Below are 13,403 nucleotides of genomic sequence, written 5' to 3' on the forward strand. Positions count from 1 at the left end.
GGACACATTCGATAGCCGATTAAAAAACGTTTCTTTTAGTTTAAAAAAATTGTATATATTTATATATATATGTGTATATATCTTGGCCGGTTTAATAAGTAAAACAATTCAAAGCGCCTATTCGATTTTCGTAAATAAAAATAATAATAATAGTGCTATACAAATATTACTTCGTACTACATACATACATACATAATAATAATGTCACTGAATTGAGTAGCTAAATTTGTTAAATGTGTTTCTGCATTCCGCTCTGTTCGTTGTATGATGGCATTGGTGCACTCAGTAGTTGTTGTTTACGGGTCCGTCGAAGGGGCCCATGCTGTCGCCAAAGTCCTGCATCTCCTCCTCCATAGCGTCCTCGAACTCCTCGCCCAAATCCTTGGACTCCGGGCACTTTCGACAGCGACTCTCGTTCACGCCGTAGTTGATACACGTGGAGCCCACACACTCACAGCATCCGTCGTGGAACCATCTGCAAGGAAGAAGAGCGTTTGTTTATTTATATAAAAAGAGATCGAAGGTCCTTTAAAAATCTCACTAGATCTCAATATTAGGTGAGTTCCTTATTTAAACACCTTTCTTGATATCATTCGTTCTAGATTAAAGATACTACTTTATCTCAGGAAATGGATATCTCACCTCGTGCTGCTGGCACCTGTTGTTTGACAGCTGTTGCGGCACTTGTTCCACGATACGCACTGATCCAAATATATGACCGTACAGTTCACGGTCACTATGTTGTCGCGCTCCTGAATCGCCTCATCCAGGTTCTTATCATTGGTTCCTGAAAGTAGGAAAAGTGACAATAAAGGGATATCGTGTTCAATTGCATCATTTGACACTCACTCAAGAAGTAATGACCGTCCTTCTCCAGCTTGGGACCTTTCAAGTACTTGTCGAAATCCACTTGAAACGTAAACACGTTCCAATTATAGCCGAAGCTGTCACCCTCATCCGGAGTGGCAACGGCGTTGAACAGCTCAGGAACTCCATCGAAGTCCTCCACGTGAGACTTCTTGGACAGCGAGTTGCGTGTGTCATTTGGCTTCGGGCAAAGCTCTGTAAAATTGTTGTAAATTATTTATTTAATGAACAAAAGCAAACTATAAATTGAAACTAGCCATATATTTGAAGTGTCCCATAAAAACTGTGCAAATCATAATTTCCTCTTCCTTTTCTTCGCTCGTTAAAGCCAGATTTATTGTGCAAATGGTAATTAAAAAATATTTATTTGTATTTTTAGAAAAAAGACACGCTTTTCCTTCTCGGATCTCGTGTGCACATTTGTTTTGAACGTCATGCTCGATTTGTTTATAAACACATCAATGTGGATCCAACGTAAATTGCATTTCACAAAAACTCGGTCGTGATGATTCCAATTCTATTTATTTACATCTTCAAACACATTTTTCAGATTTCGCATTGCCTATGACTCAAATTGGTATTCCTATCCTTTAATATGTAATCAATTTAAGACTTTTATGTTTAAGTTTATTAGTTTTTCGATACTTAGTTTGTATTTTGAAAATATTTGATTTATGCCCAAGCCCTTAAGTAAACAATAGAATATAATCTAAGCATCCTGATAAAAGGATTGAATTTTATCTTTTGGTTTTAGAAAAGCTTGACCCGTAGAATTTTGCCAGTCAAAAAATTAATTTGTTATTTTTAACTGATAAGGATATTAACGAAAATATATGAGACTATTTAGCAATCATTACAAAACACAATACACACAATATAAAATATTTAAATGTTAAATCGATGCCCTTGCAGGGTATAATAAGTTTAGTCAGAAGCTTATAACTTCAAGGGTACATTAACAACATAGTCCTTGTGCAATAGTGACGTAGGACTCTTCAATCTTGTGCCTTAATCATGCTACTTTAAACCTAGGTGACTCGAGGAAGGGTTACGGCTACGCCAATTGCCAGCTCAAGCGCGCTATCGATAACTTCATAGTTGGCACATCGCAAGCTCGCCCCCATACAAATACAGGCGCCACACACACTTGACGACGACGTCAAATAACAACAACAAAAACAAAGCGTTGGAAATCACATCATCACAGCGAATACAATCGGTTCGACCATTTATGCACCCTAAACCACCCACCGCCCAGCAGCAGCGTTGCAGCGCTGCAACCGCGATCGGACTGATATGACCTTACCCACACAACTGCAGCACTCCTCGTAGTTCTTGCCCAGGCATTTCAGGCACTCCTTGCAGCAGGAGCAGTTCTTCAGCTCGCACTTGCAGCTCTGGGTGAGCATGCACTTGGAGACGATCGAGGCACACACGACCTCATTGCAGGACTCCACTGTGCCGTAGAAGCAGAGGATGCCCAGGAGCACGAATGTGCCCACTGTCAGCGAGCGCCAAATTTCCATGATGATGTGTGTGTTTGTTGTGTGCGTGTGTATTTGGGGTAACGGTCGGGAACGGAATGGAATGCTATAGCTTTGAGTTACTCTATAGCCGCAGATGCGATGCCACTGTACTGTATATATATATATATATATATATATATATACGGGTTTCTGCCGTGTGCGTGTGCAATTTACAACAAATAACAATTACAGGCACACCGACAGACACAAACGGCTGCTGCTGCGGCTGCTTCCAGGCATTTGATGGTTTTTTGCACTATATATAACAAATAATAGGCGAACTATATATGTATATTACAGAACGCAACCGATCAAAACAACAACAAGCGACACCACAACGAACACTAAATAGCAACAACTAGCGAGCGGATCGACGACGGATCACATGCGCCAGCAGAGGCTGCGACGTCAACGTCGACGGCAGCTGAGCAAGCCTCTCGTTGTTTTTGTTTTTGTTATTGCTAGGGCATAAACTGTCTTTTTCCAGCCAAGCTGCAACAACAACAACAACAAGCGCGGCTAGACGACACAAACGCACCAATACGAGTACGCGAATTAAGCGCGCACACACAAACACTCCGGGCTCAAACAGGCTGGCTCAAACGCACATACACTAGCACACACACTTGAACACAGGGCAGACTTAGAAACGTAAACACGTTACGAAGCGTCAATTCGAATCGATGATGCTGACGCCGGCGCCGCTGCCTTTGTTGACAATTCCGGTACGTTCGGATAGGAATCGGAATTTCAATATGAATCTGGAAGATCGATCGTCGAGGATCGGCGGATCGGAGGCGAGCGCACGCGTACGTTAACTGAATGATCAACTAGCAAACAACACAGTGATCGATAAGTACGACACCCATGCAGATGCATATACATACATATATACGGACCTAGAGATGAGCGCATCTTCAGCTACACATAAACATAAACTATCTATAAATATTGATTAAATACAGTTGAACTGGGTATTTACATAAATCAGAGCAGGTGTTAATAAGCTTCAAGGGCATATTATAAAATTTTGCATATACTAAATAATACAGGTTGTTTATAAATTAATTTGAATCATATAAATTATTATCATTTTAGAGAAAACAAAAGCCCAAAAAAATTAATGACTGCGTAATGTATACCGATTTATAAAAAAAAAACCTTTAACATAAACGTCATTTTAAATAATCATAAAAATGTACATAAATAAATAATATATTGGGAACACATAAGCTTAGATAACTATCGGCTAAGTTAAGACACCGATAGCCTTTTGTAACACTCACGCGACCTATCGCTTATCGATATCCTTCTCAGCTGTCTACAAAAAGAAAACAAAAAAAGACGACATAAACAACACTATGAAAAATTGACAATTTTACGATGTTTATGTTTCGAAATTGCGCCGTACTGCTGGTGATCGGCTCCGTCTGCTGCTTCATCTTCGGCCTGTTCCACCTGTACGCGGAGGTGGAGCCAAATGCCTGCCGGATGACCTATATGTTCAGCGAGCCATTGTTTGCCGTAAGTATTCATGTTTCTTGATGTACAAACACTGATTTTACGTGATTCTTAGCCTGTTGGAGTAAAGAATGGTGACCGGTACCCAAACTACGGCCTGTACTATTACTACGAAGGCCTGCGACAGCCGGTGGACCCGCTGAAACGCAAGATGACTGGAGCGCCGGTTATTTTCATTCCCGGCAACGCCGGCTCCTATAAGCAAGTACGCTCCCTGGGCTCCGTGGCCCTGAGAAAGGCCATGTCCGATGATGCCGGCATCCGTTTGGATTACTACACCATCGACTTTGACGAGGAGTTGTCCGCACTCTACGGCGGCTACCTCCACCGGCAGCTGAGCTACCTGAAACTCTGCGTCCGCACCATTCTATCTATTTACGAGGCCCGCACCGAGCAGCCATCGATCGTTCTCATTGGCCACTCCATGGGCGGCAAGCTGGCGCAGTCGGTGCTAGTGGACCCGGCTATTGGCCAGCACATCAATACGATCATCAGCATCTCTACGCCCTTGGACAAGCCGGTGCTTAATTTAGACGGGCAGCTGGAGACCTTCTATGCCCAGACAGACGACGTACTGGAAAAGCTGCGCACTGCCACGGTGCCCACCAGTACGACCAACGTGTGTGAAAGCCTGCACCAGCGACCGCCGAGTGTAGTGCGAATGGCCAGCCAGGAGAGCTCGGCGCGACTGGACAATGTGCTGCTCATTTCCACGGGCGGCGGCAATAGGGATCTACTTGTACGACCTGGGCTCACCACCTCCCGGTTCAACGATTTGCACGCAATGGTAAGTCCGGAGACTGTCTAGTTAATCCTTCACTTAAATGTTTTCCTCGCGCAGACCTCGGCAATTCCGCGGGTGAGTCTCAGCTGCGACCACTTGTCCGCCGTGTGGTGCCTGCAGTTCATGCAGGCCATCAACCGCTTCCTGTTCAGTATTGCCCACGTCCGCGATGACCGCTCATCGGTGGTTTTCGGCACCAACAAGCAGCGTAATCTGCAGTCAGCCCTGGCCCACTTTGTGGTGAGTTTCTCCCGGACGATTCCATGCTGCTAACTAGGAACTAAATCATTTTTAATTACCAGAAGCCGAGAAGGCGTCAACAGAGCACTGTACACCTGGGAGCCGTTGGCAACTGGCACGAAGAGAAGCGCCTGGTGATCAACAAGTTCTTCACCAATGGCCTGAAGGGCATCTACTATGATCTAATTGGACTGCAGCGCCAGGAGCGGTACAAGAAGATGGCCATCGAAGCATTGAATGTGGACGATGATGACTGGTTATTTGGCTGCGCCGCCGAAGAGCACAACAAGACGGGGCAACTTTACTGGTAAATATACGAAGAAACTTAAAAATAGACATCTAACAGATTGGTTAATCCAGCGAAAAGGCAATCTCGCTGATGCATCTCGTGCAGCGATTGCCCAATGAAGATCACGATCCGCGCAGCATTGCTATTTTGGATCTGCACAACCTGCGAAAGACCTACCTGCAGTGGACTCATGTGGTGGTGCGCCTGCCGCCCAGTCAACGACGAACCGGCTACAATCTGGACATCTACGATCCCAAAGAGCGGGTATCAGACATACGAATGCCCCGCTGGTATACCATGGCCCGCCTGCCGCTGATTAATGAGACGCTCCAGGGCACGCTGCATCATCGCATTCGCATCGCTGAGATGGTGGATCCCTATCAGAGCATTCGGGTGATTGTGGAGCCGCTGCAGTGCATAAATGCGGAATATCGAGTGACCGCCAGGCTGTGTGTCCCCTGGGCAGCAGGCTTTGAGCGCTACCAGACATTGAAGTAAGCTAAAAAATTCGGGTATTCCATTGAAAAGATTTAACGTATGGTTACTTCATTCATTCATTGTAGATCGGTGGACCAGAAGCCGCAGCTATTCGCCAATGTTCCGACGCTGGTGCCGAGGCATTACAATACCACGCTGAACCCGGTGACACTCGATCTGTATCTGGATCCCGTGTGTCGGTATCGGATCAGGTGAGAACTGTGAAACGCAAAGTACCGCTCATACCTTCTCACTCATTTTCGCTTACCCACCCCTTCTCGCTCTGATTCACATACATATGTTTTTCCCAGCTACGAGTACTCCTATGCCTCGGCTCTATCCCGCCTGGTGCTGGAGTTCTACGGCTGGCTGCCCGCCCACCTAGCCTGCGTCCTGTTAATCGTGCTGAGAAAGCAGGTCCAGCTGTTTCACGAGGTGGGAAGCTTCCGCAGCCTACGTCCCTATGTCGGCTATCTGCAGTACACCTCCCTTTATGTAGTCACAGGTTTGTTTGTATACGTGTGTTGTGATCTCTGCCAATTTTGTACACATCTTTCTTTCAGGCTGTCGCCTGCTGAAGAAACTGATCATTACAAGCCGGATCTTGCCAGAACCAGAGAACCTGGACTATAGCATCAATGTGTCCATTGTTATCCACTGCGCGGCTATGGCCCTGTCCCTCTTGGCCACTCTGTGCACCTGGCTGGCTCTGACGCTCTACGGCAATGCCTTCTACCGCGTTGCCCTGCGGCTCACCCGGCTATCGCAGGCCAGCTCCAACATAATGATCTCGATAATGACCAATTTGCCGATCACGTATGGCATCCTGACCATTGCCACGGCCGTGGGCTCGTGTAGCGGTATAGCCTTGCTCTTGGCCTTTGTTTTCTACTTTCTGATGCTGTCGAATGCCTACAAGGATTATCTGGAGGATTTCCTGTGGCAGAAGGCGGCCAATCTGGTGCGAGGAAAGCCGGCAGCAGTGGCTCAGGATGATGTGACTGAAGGAGAACAGAAACGAAATGAAGATCAGCTGCAAGAGAAGGAAGGGAATGAGGAGAATGAGGAGGAGGAGGAACAGAAAGGCGAGGAATCGGAGCCTTGCCTGGGCCTTCAAAACTTTTCCTTTCATGTCACCCTGCTCCTGATGCTGCTCATGAAACTTCTGCTCAATGCTCCCAGTAGCTTAGCCTGGCTGCGCAGTCGCCGGTGAGTTCTTATTGAGGAATATACCGTATAAGTAGAAATATAACTTTCCCCATTTCAGCCACGGAATAGCGCTCCCAGATCCGAATCTGTATACCAGCATTGTGGTCTTAGGCTCTCTCAGCCTGCTTTTGCAATTGCGAGCGCCTCAAAAATGGTGAGTGTAACTCTGTCTTCTATTGAATTCGTTGAACACATGTATCCCTTGGCAGCTCCGGCTACTGGATGCTTTCCATCGTGCTGTACTTCCTGGCCGGCATTGTGCTGCTGTACTGTCAGGCCGCCATCTACAGGCTGAACTATGTGCTGGCCGCCGCATTCGCTCTGCTGGCGTTGCACCAAAGTCTTTGGATACTTTGGCGTCGTGTTGCTGGAATCTAGTCTCATTTCTCTGTTCTCCATGTGTTAATTTGTTATTTATTGCTATGCATTAGTCAATTCAGCCCCTCCTCGCGTATTACGCAAGAGATCACGTCTGCTTGGTGCATATAAGCCAAAATCCAGATCCAGATCGAGATCTGCGTCCTAACGGGAAGTCCAAAACTGGGCACATGCACGGAATGGGCGGTGCTCTCGTGCGTAATGCACGTATTAATTGTTTTTTACGCCTACCCGCGAGACGGCGCTTTTGGTCATCATCGTTTGTATATCGTCCATACAGGTGGCAGTCACGACAACAATCTCCATTTGAGTGAAATGTGTGAAAATGCCATAAGCACCAACACGCCAGCTGTTACACTAGTAATTTCCTTTTAGCCACAAAAGACCAAAGACTTAACTAATAGTCGATATATATTTATTTTGTTTACTGTCAGACTTATTTGTTGATTATTGTAGTGTCTTTGCATAAAATTCTCTGTTCAAAATCAATTGGTATATAGATGTCATAATGGAAAAGGGCTGCAATAGGACAGGTTCCCTCTTGTGCTTAAATTGTACAACTTTCTATACTTTGCATGTGATTCAAATATCAAAATTAGATAATCAATTTGATGCCGCCACAATGTCGGTGAAGCAAAGTGTGTAATGTCTTGTCAAGTAATTTATAAATTATTTTTATTTAGATCCTTATACAAACTTACAATTTTATACGAAATTATAATAATAATAATAATAACAAATTCCATGTAACTGCAGTCTTTCGATTTGGTGCTTCGAAGATGCCCTGTCCTAGCAGCGCCCAACTGGATTACGAATCCAGTTTCGTGCCATGAAGACCATCATCGTACACTTAATGTCTCATTTGTCGGCAATCTGGAGCAGTCATAGCAATCACGTAAACTGGGTGAGGCTACAACACCATCGGGAATTGGCATGGATTGGACTCGATGCTCAGTAGCCAAACACGCTCACCCGATAAGGCTAGGTGTCCTGTCCTGTCCATTGGCATATACATATGTGTATATATATATGTATGTATATAAATTCATAAGCGATGCTTTTATGGACGCCGACAGCTGTCAGTGAAAATGTGACGAAAGCCGAGATTTGTTTCTGGCATTTGTGATATAAGTGAATTATTGAGTTTCAAGCTCCCAGCGTATGCTAATACCTATTGCATTGGCTGGCTAAAAGCCAGGCTTGTTTAAATTGGTCCAAACAGGTGCTAATGAGCGACGAAAGACTTGCTATTCGGAAATCAATTAATTACAAGTGGCACCTTTCGTGGAGTTGTGCAACTTGCAATGATAAAACGCACTGGTTTCGCACTGAATACGTTAATTATATATCTATGGTTTACTCGTTTTCAATTAGCCAAAGTGTTTATGGTGCTATTATTATTCCTTAATTAACTCTTAAAAATATTAGTTTTTTAAACTTGGATTTTTCTAAAAAAATTGCTATATAAAAATGAGCATAATCTTAATTATGCCCGATTTTCGACTAAATATTATAATTCGATAGGAAACTGCTAGGGCTTATAAAGTTTGTCTTCCAAATATTAGTTTATAGCTTTTATTGATAAATACGTTACAGGAGAAACCCTGTACTCTATCCCATTTCCCCAGGAAAACTGGTTGTAATTCTGGTATCAGGGATTAATCCTTTTAAAAATTGTGTCTTTTTAAAGTAATTTCTCTATTTTCTAGCAATATCCCAAGCGATTTCCCATCTTAAATAATGCCCCAATTATAAATCTTTGTTTAAATAGTTTGTTAAAATATTTCTTTATTGGTAAATCTTCAAAAAAAAAAAACAACAAAATACGACTTTGTTAACAGGCATTCATGGCATTCTATATACATACTCATGTGCATATATGTAACTATATAGCTTTGTACAGTTCCGAGCTTATAGAGAGAGAGTTATGGGCAGTACAATTATAAACATAATTAAAATATTTGTAGACTATTGCCAATAGGCGTTCACCAGTTGCACCGGACCCTGCTGATATGGCTGATACTGTGGAGATGCCATCACGTTATAGCTGCCGAAATAGAGAAAATTATAAGTTATTTGAAATATTTCAATTATTTCAATTATAATTTTCAAGGCTTAAAGTTTTAAAATTAAATATATTTTCCAAAATGATATTTTCCAGATTTAAGTACTCACCTCATTGGCTCTGTATCGCGATAATAACGCGGCCTGGGCGCCACATAGTTGCCCGAGGCAAAGCTACGCGGATTGGCCACCGGGAAACGGATGGCTGGTGCTCGTCCTCCGATTCTAGCCCGCGCCTGGGAACGACCTTGTCCGGAGCGTGCCGTTGCAGCGGCTCCAGCTGCAGCCGCTCCACCGCCTCCGGCAGCGGCAGCGCCTCCAGCAGCTGCGCCTCCCAGATTGTTTAGGGCTACACCCGTATTACTTATGCCCAGGCCAGCCAGACCCAGATTGCCCAGTCCACCGACCGCTGCTCCGGGTCCTGGCTGCTGCCACATGGCGGCAAGTTGAATGGGCACCAGGGCGGGCAGGGAAACGGTCACCGGAACGCCGGGCGGAGGTCCAGCTGGGGCCTCGGGCGCAGGAGCCTCCGGCTCTGGTTCCGGCTCGTCCTCTGGCGGTGGTGGAGCCGGCGTGGTCTCCGGCTCTGGCTCATCCTCCGGTTCTGGTGCAGGTGCCGGTGTAGTTGGCTTCTCCACATCCTTCCAGGCGGCCAGCAAAGCCAGCAGCTCATCCTTGGTCACATGCGGACTGGAGGATGGCGGCAAATGACTGAATCCGAAGCTGGGAGAACTGCTCCAGCCATGACCACCGCCGCTGCTCCAGCCGATGGATGGACCAGGACCAAAGAGGGATCTCTGCGGCCGTGGAATTGCAACGGGACCAGGATAGCGAGGCGATGGAAGGTACTGGCCGTTAACCAAGTGATCACCGAGTGCCAGGATCAACAGGAGCCCGATCCCGCCCAGGGAGTGAATGATACTCTGATATCTGGCCATAGTTACGACGACTCGACGGGTGCTGCAGTGCGCGATGTGTGTCTGCGCGGTGAACCGAATGCGCTGCTTTATATACCCCAAAGCGACCATGTCGGGATGTGATCCCCGAACTCCATTCGTCTCGAATTGGGTTAACAATTGGCTCGCTGACTGGCTTGGAGCTGGAGCTGGCTGCAACTGGAACCGGACCGCTGGCCGGAAGTGTCGGCCCGTCGAGGCGTCGAGGAGTTGGATTTGCGGGATGTGGGTTGTGAGGGATGTCGAGGAGGAGCTGAGCTGGAGAGATGCAGAGGAGCCAGGCAATCGGCATTGGCATTTGGCCAACTGGTTCAATTCGGTTCAGTTTGTTGCAGTTCAAATGCAATGGCCGTTATCCACGCATTGCGGTGTGCCTAGGAAGCGTGCACCATTTATGGTTGGCCATTGCATCACCCATACTCACGCCTGGACAACGACTGGACAACGACTGGACCAAAATCCAAATCCAAAATGATGTGAAAAGTGGAAAGTAAATGGCGAAAAGCGCGTAGAAAAAGCGGGCAGATGGAAACTGGTTATCCAGCTCCAATTCCTGTGACAGCTGCTGTGTAGCATAGTGTTTATGTTGTTCCAATGCAACCGAGTTGCATTTTTAATGCACAAATATATATGCCAACCGCTTATAAATTCAGTTAGGCAAAAACCACATTAAATGAATAAATTTTGGCGTAATGAAATGTGAGCTTTCAGGATACACACTGCGTATACGTGATGGGCTTGATAACCAGTAACCATAAGTCATGGCAAAGACTTATCTCTCTAATAGCGAATCGAAATTATAAAGCAAGTATAGTAAAATCCCTCATATTAATCTATTAGATCAAAGAACAAACCCAGCAGAAATTGTGCTTAAGTAGAGACAACACTGCGTATGCGTGATGAGAACCATTTAACAAGAAGGCAGCCTCCCCTTTGTCGCCATAACAAACACAGTCCGAAATCTTAGTCGTCATCGTTTAGCTCGCAATCCCAGGACTTCTCGTCCTCGTGGAACTGAATGAGTACCAGCTCGTAAGTGGCCACTGTGCCCGCCACCTGGGAAATAATATAATAAATCCTTGAACATGGTGTCCAGGGAAAACTCCAAGCAACTCACCATCAAATACAGCTGCCTGGTGACACTGAAGAACTTGAGCCCGGTGAGGGCCACCTGATCGCTGGCCAGCTCAGCGGCAAAGCGTGACACCTCCGGATGATAGCCCTCCGAGGGCACCAATCGCAGCAGCCGCAGGGGCACCCGGGCCTGGTCGTGGATCGCCGATACGAACAGGAGCACAGCCGAGGAGCGACCCAGCAGGAACAGGAGCGAGAAGTAAAAGTAGACAGCGTGGGCTGAGGAGGGCATTGTGCTGGAACAAGGACAAGATGGATTCAGTATCTCAATGGCTCCTCCATACCAACTTACTTAATGCTCTTGAGCAGCTGGAGGCACACGAAATACAAATTGCTGCCAAAGGAGATTAGTATGATGCCGGAAACAGCATCGTCCACTTCCCGGATGAGCTCCACTATGGAGCGGTAAAGGGTCCGCGACCAGGTCCAGTAGGCTTCCGGCATGGTCCGTCGCACCTGCTGCTCCAAGCTGCGGTTCAGCCTGGCCAACATTTCGGTGAGACCCATGCCCAGGACCATGAGGAAGATGTCCATGTAACTCCAGCCGAAGGTGAGCAGCACATTTTGCAGCTTGCCCAGCCAACCCAGCCAGTTGGAGTAGGAAAATACAGAGAAGAGCTGGAGACTGGTACCGCGCAGATATGACTCCACGGGATCGCTTCTCTGAGGACAGAAGTCATAGTACACCATCGAGATGATGCTCAGCAGGTGCTCCACTGCAAGGACGAGGATTGAGAGCTCAGAATCGGACTAAATCTTGGTAACTAATAGTTCACCCAACTCAGGGATAGGGCCAGCAGAAGGAAGGCCACTAGCTGGATGCGACGAGCAAGACGATCCCGATCCCGACAGCAACGATAGCCCGGCAACCGATCCTCAACGGCAGCCCAATGATGCATCAGGCCAGGCCAGAGTCTGGCCAAGTTAAGGAACTGCCAGGAGGCGACCAGGATGCTAACGTGGAAAACGATGGGTTCTACAAAGGAGCACAAGGATGTGAAGGCTTAAGGTTGAAGAATAAATAAAATGTGGACTCCGACACTCACCCACACTGCGCACATCCAGGACACCGTGAAACACTTTGCGTATGCTGAACATCAGGTCCACGGATGTGGAACAGAGGTAGAGGAGACTATACCAGAACCGCCAGCTCCTTCGGCTGAAGCTCAATCCTCGATGGGTGACGGCACATATACCGCTAACGGGCATTATGCAAAAGAATTGAGCCACCGCCAGGACAGGAGCCACTGCCTCGTGGAAGGTGCCATTGTGAAGGAAGTTCTGCCTTGTCCCACGCACCTGGTTCTCTGGAATAACTGTAATATTAATAAACTAATCACTATCTTGTAGTCTGGAGTAGTTCCCCACCTCGACAGTGGCTTACACCTCTTTTAAGATGCTCAAAGAAGGATTTTCCTTGATCATTATATTTTCGTACTACCCGCTTCAAAGGATTCGATTCCCAAAATCGGGCTGGAAACCGCACCCATTTTGGACGCATCCTGGCTGCAGTCTAATCCTAGAATGCAGAGGTGCAGAAAATCGAGAGCAATCCACCTGTTTCCCCAGTAATGACCAGTGATGTCAAGAATTTGGTACAAATTCCAAGGGGATTCCTATACCCGATACCCTGGGGGTGTTTTTTTTGCACTTAAATAAATTCACCTGCTTTATTTATAAAATTTAGGTACAAATCCTTAAAAGTACCTTATCTTCACTGCTAACGAGACTTTAATTGCTATCAACGACCTTCAGTAAAAGCCGGCGAAAGGTGAAAGGCAAACGGTGCTAAAACATGCAAATTGTGCATACATGTGGACACAACTAAAATTGCACATAAAAACCATAAAATAGCTAATAAAAAATAATTTAACATATTTGTAAAATAATTACTTTTGATTTATTTGTTTTTGTTTTTATCACTAATCTCTATTTTCTTGGTGTATTACTGAGTTTCC

The 13,403-nt window shown here is 46.0% G+C and overlaps 4 protein-coding genes across 6 annotated transcripts; 1 reads left to right on the forward strand and 3 right to left on the reverse strand.

Moving 5' to 3' along the window:
- Positions 1-29: 29 nt before the first annotated feature.
- On the reverse strand, positions 30-3,253 carry cv (twisted gastrulation BMP signaling modulator crossveinless). 3 transcript variants are annotated; one of them, XM_086830841.1, is made up of 5 exons: positions 3,037-3,253; positions 2,174-2,503; positions 850-1,062; positions 643-787; positions 30-475 (listed from the first exon to the last, which is right to left on the reverse strand). In XM_086830841.1, exons 2-5 carry the CDS (start codon positions 2,391-2,393, stop codon positions 283-285), a joined length of 771 nt encoding a protein of 256 aa, XP_086686967.1. In that variant the 5' UTR covers positions 2,394-2,503; positions 3,037-3,253; the 3' UTR covers positions 30-282. The 3 variants fall into 3 exon arrangements, with proteins under 3 accessions (XP_086686967.1, XP_020806280.1, XP_020806279.1); XM_020950621.2 differs by having other exon boundaries at positions 2,932-3,240; XM_020950620.2 differs by lacking the exon at positions 3,037-3,253 and having other exon boundaries at positions 2,174-2,875.
- Positions 3,254-3,491: 238 nt separating this feature from the next.
- PGAP1 (GPI inositol-deacylase) lies at positions 3,492-8,041 on the forward strand. The gene is made up of 10 exons (XM_020950616.2): positions 3,492-3,917; positions 3,970-4,701; positions 4,756-4,938; positions 5,001-5,245; positions 5,299-5,721; positions 5,791-5,916; positions 6,016-6,209; positions 6,268-6,913; positions 6,972-7,067; positions 7,123-8,041. The coding sequence occupies exons 1-10, from the start codon at positions 3,777-3,779 to the stop codon at positions 7,289-7,291; spliced, it is 2,955 nt and encodes a 984-aa protein (XP_020806275.2). The 5' UTR covers positions 3,492-3,776; the 3' UTR covers positions 7,292-8,041.
- Positions 8,042-9,126: 1,085 nt separating this feature from the next.
- On the reverse strand, positions 9,127-10,957 carry LOC110182585 (uncharacterized). The gene is made up of 2 exons (XM_020950632.2): positions 9,467-10,957; positions 9,127-9,338 (listed from the first exon to the last, which is right to left on the reverse strand). The coding sequence occupies exons 1-2, from the start codon at positions 10,381-10,383 to the stop codon at positions 9,260-9,262; spliced, it is 996 nt and encodes a 331-aa protein (XP_020806291.2). The 5' UTR covers positions 10,384-10,957; the 3' UTR covers positions 9,127-9,259.
- Positions 10,958-11,117: 160 nt separating this feature from the next.
- On the reverse strand, positions 11,118-12,776 carry Gr5a (Gustatory receptor 5a). Its single transcript, XM_020950628.2, has 5 exons — positions 12,492-12,776; positions 12,227-12,421; positions 11,738-12,161; positions 11,429-11,681; positions 11,118-11,367 (listed from the first exon to the last, which is right to left on the reverse strand). The coding sequence occupies exons 1-5, from the start codon at positions 12,652-12,654 to the stop codon at positions 11,275-11,277; spliced, it is 1,128 nt and encodes a 375-aa protein (XP_020806287.2). The 5' UTR covers positions 12,655-12,776; the 3' UTR covers positions 11,118-11,274.
- Positions 12,777-13,403: the final 627 nt, after the last annotated feature.

The sequence above is a fragment of the Drosophila serrata genome, unplaced genomic scaffold (assembly GCF_035046125.1).
Source record: "Drosophila serrata isolate PLE 108 unplaced genomic scaffold, ASM3504612v1 contig_23, whole genome shotgun sequence".
Taxonomy (NCBI): Eukaryota; Metazoa; Arthropoda; class Insecta; order Diptera; family Drosophilidae; genus Drosophila; species Drosophila serrata.

Bases quoted from the DNA above. Each gene is read 5' to 3' on its own strand.
- cv (XM_086830841.1), bottom strand. From the start codon at position 2,393: ATGGAAATTTGGCGCTCGCTGACAGTGGGCACATTCGTGCTCCTGGGC. The intron at 788-849 runs GTGAGTGTCAAA...TCCTACTTTCAG, and splicing joins GGACGGTCATTACTTCTTGA to GAACCAATGATAAGAACCTG. The intron at 476-642 runs GTGAGATATCCA...TCTTCCTTGCAG, and splicing joins ACAGGTGCCAGCAGCACGAG to ATGGTTCCACGACGGATGCT.
- Gr5a (XM_020950628.2), bottom strand. From the start codon at position 12,654: ATGCCCGTTAGCGGTATATGTGCCGTCACCCATCGAGGATTGAGCTTC. The intron at 12,422-12,491 runs GTGAGTGTCGGA...GCTCCTTTGTAG, and splicing joins CCTGGATGTGCGCAGTGTGG to AACCCATCGTTTTCCACGTT. The intron at 11,368-11,428 runs GTGAGTTGCTTG...ATTATTTCCCAG, and splicing joins CCAGGCAGCTGTATTTGATG to GTGGCGGGCACAGTGGCCAC.
- PGAP1 (XM_020950616.2), top strand. From the start codon at position 3,777: ATGTTTATGTTTCGAAATTGCGCCGTACTGCTGGTGATCGGCTCCGTC. The intron at 5,246-5,298 runs GTAAATATACGA...TGGTTAATCCAG, and splicing joins AAGACGGGGCAACTTTACTG to CGAAAAGGCAATCTCGCTGA. The intron at 5,722-5,790 runs GTAAGCTAAAAA...CATTCATTGTAG, and splicing joins GAGCGCTACCAGACATTGAA to ATCGGTGGACCAGAAGCCGC.
- LOC110182585 (XM_020950632.2), bottom strand. From the start codon at position 10,383: ATGGTCGCTTTGGGGTATATAAAGCAGCGCATTCGGTTCACCGCGCAG. The intron at 9,339-9,466 runs GTGAGTACTTAA...CTATTTCGGCAG, and splicing joins CGCGATACAGAGCCAATGAG to CTATAACGTGATGGCATCTC.